At 46.7% G+C, this 8,151-nt stretch overlaps 1 protein-coding gene across 1 annotated transcript; it reads left to right on the forward strand.

Annotated features, from left to right (window-relative positions):
* The first annotated feature begins 6,583 nt into the window (after positions 1-6,583).
* On the forward strand, positions 6,584-7,964 carry LOC120271632. Its single transcript, XM_039278306.1, has 2 exons — positions 6,584-6,876; positions 7,850-7,964. Exons 1-2 carry the CDS (start codon positions 6,584-6,586, stop codon positions 7,962-7,964), a joined length of 408 nt encoding a protein of 135 aa, XP_039134240.1.
* Positions 7,965-8,151: the final 187 nt, after the last annotated feature.

Consider the following 8,151-nt stretch of genomic DNA (forward strand, 5'->3'; position numbering starts at 1 on the left):
CCCGGAGTGAATGATTGTTCAAACCTTCTACAATGGTTTGAACCCGAGTACAAGGCAACTCTTGGATGCAGCGGTAGGAGGTACCTTAGGTAGCAAGACCCCCGATGAGGCTCATCAATTAATTGAGGAAATGGGGTTAAATAGCTACTAGTGGAATGCTAGGGAGAAGAAAAAGGTGGCCGGTCTCCATTAAATTGATGCGGTAACTTCATTGGCGGCCCAAGTGGAGAGTTTGGGTAACAAGCTAGATCTCATAGCTTCGAATAGAGTTGCGACCATGACCAATTGCACCAGTTGTGGTGGAGGACATGCTCCCTCCGATTGCCCAATCATCATTGGTGATGTTTCTTCAATTGAGAACGTTGACTTTGTAGGTAATGGAATGAGACCTCAAGGGAACCCATACAGCAACACCTACAATTCAGGTTGGAAGAATCATCCCAACTTTTCATGGAGTAATCAAGGACCACAGAAGACCATGGGGCCATCGGGTTTCCAACAACAACAATAAACCCCTCAAGTGGAAAACAGAATTTCAGGCTTGGAAACCCGAATGACGGATTTCGAGAAGCAATTGGCTAGATTTGTTCAATCGGAAAATACAAGGTTTGAATCAGTCGAGGCTACACTTCGCAATCACACCGCCTCCTTGCACAATCTTGAAAATCAAGTGGGGCAAATTGTGAAGTCTCTCTCCAAAAGGCCACATGGAAGTTTACCAAGCAACACAGAAACCAACCCTAGAGAACATGTGAAGGCGATCACTTTGAGAAGTGGTCGTGAGGTTGAAGGGAGGCTTCCGAGTGAGAAGCCGAAAGAATACGCACCCGAGGTTGTAGAGGTTGAGAAGGGAGAAAACAAAGAGAAAAGAGGTGGCAACCCCACCTTTCAAGCCAAGAATCCCTTATCCCTCTAGATTGAAGAATGACCAAGGGGATGAACAGTATAAGAAGTTCCTGAGTTTGTTCAAGCAAGTCCACATCAACATTCCTTTTGTTGAGGCATTGGCTCAAATGCCTAAGTATGCGAAGTTCCTGAAAGACCTATTGACCAACAAGAGGAAATAGGAGGAGAGTGCTTCAGTGGTGCTTGATGCTTCATGCTCGGCGGTGTTGCAAAAGAATATGCCGAACAAGAAGAAAGACCCGGGAAGCTTCATCATTCCGTGTAACATCGGCAACTTAGGTGAGGAAATGGCATTGGCGGATTCAGGGGCGAGCATCAACGTCATGCCATATGCTTTCTTCCAAAAGCTAGGCTTGGGTGAGCCTAGGCCTACTCGGATGACTTTACAATTAACGGACCGAACGGTACAACATCCGAGAGGCATCATTGAAGACATGCTTGTCAAGGTGGACAAGTACATTTTCCCGGTTGACTTTGTAGTGCTAGATGTCGATGAGGATGCAGATGTATCCTTGATTCTTGGGAGACCGTTCTTGTGGACTTCCAAAGAATAATTGACATGGACGGCGGGGAGCTCACATTGAGAGTTGAAGATGATAAGCTTACATACCGCCTTGCTGAAGCCATGCAGCATTCTCTCGATTTTGATGATACTCTATACTTTCTAGACACTACTGATGAAATTGTTGATGAATATATGCAGGAAATGTTCAACCCGGATCCGTATGAAGGATTGTTCGACCAAGAGGAGAGCAATGAAGAAGTAATGATGCTTGGTTTGACTGAAGAAGTAACATTTACCCCGGGGATCTTGAAGAAAGTGCTCCGAAAAATGAAGAGGGCTCGAAGATGCCACCGAAAACGCTCCAAGACTGTTGGAGACGTAAAGGAGCCAAGGAAGTTGGATGAACCATTGCTAGGTGGTCCGAAGCCCGATAGTACAACCTCTACCCTCAAGGGACTTTGCTCATCATGCTTTCAAGCCATGGGTAAGAGGGCAACCTTCATTCATGAACCCCCGTGAGGTAAGAAAGATACGTCAAGCTTAGTGACGTTAAACAAGCGCTTCTTGGGAGGCAACCCAAGTGTTTACTATTTTCTTATTTTTGAGTTTAGTTTGTTACATGAATAAACTGTTAAGTGTTGGTGTGTTTAATGTTTAGATGTTTGTGCTGCAATTTTATTGTGGGTTTTTCAAATTCATTATGTGTTTTGTTGAGAATTGGCGAAGTTTGGTCGTTTGAGTTCTATTTCGTGTTTTTGTCTGGTAAATTTTGCATAATAGGGCAGGCTCTGAGTGTGTAAACGTGTTCAGAATATTTCTGCAAAGCCTGCAGGTTTTTTCTAAGTCATCCAGAGAAAACACACGGGAGTGGGGAATTTCCGCACGCCCGTGGATGTATACTGTGAGCTCATCCAGAGAGGGCACAGGGGCGTGCGGCTGCCCTGTGGATGACCATGCGACTGGCGCACGCCCGTGGGTAATTTCCGCACGGGGTGTGAATTCCTGCAGAGTTGGGCAGATTTTTCCCGAGAACACACAGGGGCGTGGACTCGTCCCTGTGGGTGACCTTGTGAAACACACAAGGGCGTGGGTAATTTCCGCACGCCCGTGCGAAACTCTGCATGTTGCTCCCTCCATCCCGGGAAAACACAAGGGCGTGCGGCTGCCACCGTGAGTTGGGCATGTGAATGTCCACGCCCGTGTGGAATTTCCGCACGGGCGTGTGGATGACTTGATATTATTCTCGGGTGTCCAGGAAAGCCACAGGGGCATGCGTCTACCCCTGTGGGTATGGCGCACGGGCGTGGTTATTTTCCGCACGCCCGTGGGAGATCGTTCTAAGTTAGTGAGTGTTTTTTTCCCGAGAGCGCATAGGGGCATGCGTACGCCCCTGTGGAGCTTTTGAAGTGAGGCACACGGGCGTGGGGCATTTCTGCACGCCCGTGTGGATGCACAGAACGTCAAAAGTCACGATTTCTGTTTAAAAGGGGATGATTTCTCTCCCTCTTCATGACTCCTTTTCACTTGAAAACACTCTCACAATACTCTCCGAGTCCATTGCTCCATTTTGGTGGGATTTTAGCAAAGTTTTCCGGCCGGCTCTTTATTTTCTCACTTCTCCTCGTCGGTAAATTCCTTTTCTTCATCTTCTTCATCAATTCATGATTTCTATCAATTAAATTGGTTAATAATGCTTCGTTTCTTCAATTGGAACAATGATTTATGTTTAGAACGAAGTTAGAAATATTATTGAGTTGTATTTTTGGATTGTTGTTGCGTGGCCGTGCGTTTCTCACGCCCCATGAATCCACACGGGCGTGCGGAAATTCCACATGACCGTGTGGATTTCTGCAGTATTGTTTTATCAACTTGTTTGATCAATTTGTTTAAATTTTTCAGATCATGGCACCTAGGTCAAAGAAGCAAGCTGATAAGAGGCCACGTGAGTAATCCTTTGAGCCCGAGGGCATGCGATTTGCGATTCCCGAACAGCAGGTTCGTTATGAGCGATGGTCGAGACTCCGTTTCGGATAGACTCGATTTCTGGATGCTACTATACTGCTGGAGCTTCAGCAGGGTGATGAGTTCGCCGATAAGATCGAGGATCTAGTTTCAGAAGGCGGTTGGCGGCAGTTGCTTACTATTAGAGAGCCAGCCATTCGAGAGTTTACACTGGAGGTGCTCTCCTCGTTCGAGTTTGATAGAGCGTATGCGAGCTTCGACAGTTTGGGCACCATTCAGTTCAGAGTATTTGGACGCCACCATAGCTTGAGCATTACGCAGTTTTCAGTAGTACTTGGCCTATACGAGGAGGCATTCACAGCTACAGAGAAGTATGCACAGTTACCTACTGATTATCCTAGAACCTTGACCCCGCAGAGAGCTTACAAAGTGCTATGTGGTCAAGGTCAGTACGAGCCGGGGGTGTCCAAGGCCACATGCCTTTCCCGACCTGTATACAGATATTTGCACGCTGTCATGAGTAGGTCGGTGAATGGTCGTGGTGATAGTACTGGGTTCTTGATTCGTCAGGAGCTGCTGTACATGTACTCGATGGTAGAGCTCATACCGATCCACTTAGGGCACATCCTGGCTGATTACATCAGACATCTGGGACAGTATGCTAGACTGGGAGCGATCTTCTCGGGCCCTTACATTACGAGATTAGTGCTGAGCATGGGTCTCTTGGATTTGATTCGCCGGGCCGAGAAGACGAGTGTACCCGCTCCCCTGGGCCTAGAGACGATGCGATTGATGGGCATGGTCCACAGGGTTCAGACAGGGTTTTTTGCTTTAGTCCTACCAGCCCTAGAGATAGCTGAGGATGAAGGTGATGAAGCCGGAGCATCTCAACTTGCCCCCGAGCCTCAGCCAGCATCGATGGAGACCGAGGCACCTCCAGCAGCCGAGGAAACACCCCCAGTGCGTATTTTTTCACCATCTCGAGCCAATGATTGTTTTGAGAGGCTCGAGAATGCTATAGGAGTAGTCCGAGCTGAGGTTGCCGAGATTAGGGCTACGCAGGCCACTCAATACACAGAGTTCATGGCACGTTTTGACATATTACAGCAGATCCTAGAGCGAGACGTTGCCTCATTATTTGTCCCGCAACCGAGGACTCTTCAGGCCCCGCCAGTTCCTTCAGCACCTCCATCCTCGACCCCAGCATCGGAGGACCCACTATACGCTTCTACTTCAGCAATAGCGGCAACACAGGAGACCGAGAGTGACTCCGACACTTGACTTTTCTTTTCCTTTCATGCATTTTACTTTATTTTATTTTTTTGTTTTTAGACTTGTTCACTCAAAAAGGATTTTTCCATCTGAGTTTATGTTATGTTGCATTTATCGAGTTGTATTCATTGCTTCATCTTTTATACACTCGAGTTATTTTTGTTTTTCTTGAGCTTCACTGAACCCCCTCGTGTATGCGTGCAGATGGTCTTGTCATCTTAGGAATTGAGACTGTAGCATAGCACTGTAGCAACAGTAAAGCAAGTGCTGCAGCAGCACTGTTCACAGCCGGCCGAGAAATCAGAGAAACAGAGAATCCACACGGGCGTGTGGAATTTATCCACGCCCGTGTGGAAATTTCGCACGGGCACGAGTAGCGTCCACGCCCATGGAGTTGCCCGATTCCAGCCTTATTTAAAGCCGATTCAGCCCCGATTTTGGTATTCTTTTCTCCATCTTTTCCCCAACTTGAGAGAGGGCTTCGGCTAGGGTTTTGAGGGGTATTGGCCAAGGTTTTGGAGAGGTTCTACGGCTCTGACATCATCATTCCTGAGGAAGAAGGTTGGTAGGGGAGCTTCCGTCGAGGCGTATCCTATACCGGACGAGGTAATCCTTGGAGGACTAGTAGAGGACTCTCCACAAGACCATCGACACGACCATCGAGTGGGTTTCTTTATGGATTCATTGCTTTTATATTCAATTTCTTTGATTGTACTTAGCTCCATGGAGAGCTAAACCCCTAGTGGGTACTTGGGTGATTGTGAACCCTAGGATGTATTCGTTTCTTTGAACTCCATTATTATGCTTTCAATAAATTGATGTTTATTGTGAGTTCTAACCTTGAATGCTTGATTGTATGAACATTTCCCCTAGAGTGACACTAGGGTTGAGAGTTCTTGTTGGTAATCTTGTGAGTGAGTGACACACCACGAGCGTTAGACAAAGCTAGGTTGGAGAGGGTTGAGAGGGTGAGTCGAGAGGTACAGGAGCGTCCCCTTTCCCCTCCGACGTTATAGATTCTACCTCCGTTCCTTGAGTTCTTTGCGGCCATAATAGAGTGAATGGTCTAAGGGATAAACCTCCACTGGGGCCTAGTTGTGCGTGCAATGGAGTGAAGCGTTAAGGGGATCTTAGTATCTAGGACTTAATTGCGGCTAGGGACCTTCCGCCTAGAATCCCTAGAGCTCATTGCAACTTTATTCAAGTGCGAGGTTGAGAGGTTATTTAATCTCTCCTCCGGGACATGAATAGAGTTAGGCATAGTTGACCTTAGATTTGGGACTATGTGTGTAAGGATTTACACGACTCACCATTGCATTGATTAGGAAGCATAATAGAGAGTTCTTGCACTTGAAGCGATTTTCCTAGGTGAAGCATCATCCGAGTAGCCCATCTTTATCGATTGCCTTGCCTCCTCCTTACTTTTGCTCTCTTACGTGTTGCATTTAATTGTTGAGAATTGAATCATTATCACACTTATCATTGTTGATACTCCACATAGCTAAGAATCGAATTAAGTGTCTCTAATCCTTACTCCCTGTGGATTCGACCCCGCTCACTCGGGATTATTACTTCAACAAACCCGTGCACTTGCGGGATATACGCAAGGGGACCTTGTCAAGTTTTTGGCGCCGTTGCCAGGGAGATAGGCGTTTAGAAACACGTTGAAGCATTAGCCGAGGAGGGCTCAAGCACTAAAAATGATGGGGTAGCCGTACAGGAAGACCCCGAGCCATCTGAGAGTGTAGTTGAAGGAAGAAAGAAAAACAAGATGAAGAAACCCTTCAACTACCAACACCAAGGGTACCCGAGTAAAAGCCGGCCATTCCCTATCCGGCTAGGTTGAAGCAAGATAAAGAGGAGGCTCAATTCAAGAAATTCCTCAATGTATTCAAGCATTTACACATAAATATCCCTCTTCTTAATGCCTTGACTCAAATGCCCAAGTATGCAAAGTTTATGAAAGACCTCCTGATTAACAAGCGAAAATTGGAGGAATTAGAAACAGTTGTATTACCACAGAACTGCTCTGCGATGATTCAGAGGAAACTCCCTAAGAAGTTGACTAACCTAGGGAGTTTCAGTATTGCATGTATGATTGGGGAAGGCATGCAAGAAAAGGCCTTGGCAGATTCTGGGGCCAGCATCAATGTGATGCCCTACAAGCTATTTTTGAAGCTGGGATTGGAAGACATGATCCCTACAAGGATGACAATACAACTTGCAGACCGGTCTATATAGAAACCCCGAGGGGTTGTTGAGGATGTGCTAGTTAGAGTTGACAAGCTCATTATGCCGGTGGATTTTGTGATTATTGATGTGGATGATGATGTTGAAGTCCCATTAATCCTCGGGTCACCATTTCTTAATACCGCCGGAGCCCTCATTGATGTAAAGGGGGGAAGAATGCCATCGAGAGTGGGGGATGAGGAAGTCATTCTTACACTCCCCACTGCTATGAAACACACCTTGGACCACAATGATCCCCTCTATTTTACTGATGAAAATGATATGATTATTACTGATTGTGTGCAGGAGGTCTTGTTGATTAACCCCTTGGATGAATTCGTGGAAGGAATGGATAGCAATGAGTGCAAAGAGAACAACCCACCTCCCACACATGTAAAGCATGTAGGCTATGTGGGGACATTTCCGTGGCCAAACAATAAAAAGAAATCAACCACAAGGAAAATTTGGTGTAAGAGGGACAAGAAATAGAAATTGGGGATGAATTGCACACTGTCACCACCACGGGAAATCGATTTACTATTCTTCGACGGGAAGGGTAAATTCCGTGTATTTTCATGCCTCTCGATGAGTTTCCCATCTTGGAGCACTTCTTTTGGACTTGGAGGTAAGTCCCCACCATTTGATCCACCAAGAGGTAAGAATGAAGGTACGTCGAGCTAATGACGTTAACCAAGCGCTTCTTGGGAGTCAACCCAAGTCTTTAAATTCGTCGTCTTTAAATTTTCATATTTCTTTTAGTTGCTTAGTTTCTTTATTGTGGTTGAATGCTTATGTTTGCGAGTTTCTCGTATTTTTGTTGTTGTGCTCAACTCATGCTAAGGCTTCCTCGCTTATCTTTGGCCTTCAACTAGTATTGTTTAGATGTGTTTCATTATTATTTCGACATTTAAGAAGTTGTAATTCTTATTTAATTGAGTTTGCAAGTGGAACCATGATAATGTTTTGATTTTCCAGGTCCATACAGGCTGTATACGGCCCTTATGGACACTTGTGGCTGGTTTCAGGGACTTGCATTTGTCATGGAGGCCGCAAGAGACCCTCCCACGAGGACCACAGCCCAGTGGCCTGAGGGTCTCACGGGCGCCATGCGCCCGCGAGACCGCCCGTGAGGTTCCCACCCTCGCGCGGCGCGCGCGGCTCGAAACCCTCACGAGCGCCATGCGCCAGCATGGTGCCCGTGAGCCTCACGGGCTGGGCTTTCCAGCCCATGCAGCCACCATGCGCCCGCATGGGCTGGGAAGCCCATTAAAGGGGTG

Source organism: Dioscorea cayenensis, chromosome 11 (assembly GCF_009730915.1).
Source record: "Dioscorea cayenensis subsp. rotundata cultivar TDr96_F1 chromosome 11, TDr96_F1_v2_PseudoChromosome.rev07_lg8_w22 25.fasta, whole genome shotgun sequence".
NCBI classification, from domain to species: domain Eukaryota; kingdom Viridiplantae; phylum Streptophyta; class Magnoliopsida; order Dioscoreales; family Dioscoreaceae; genus Dioscorea; species Dioscorea cayenensis.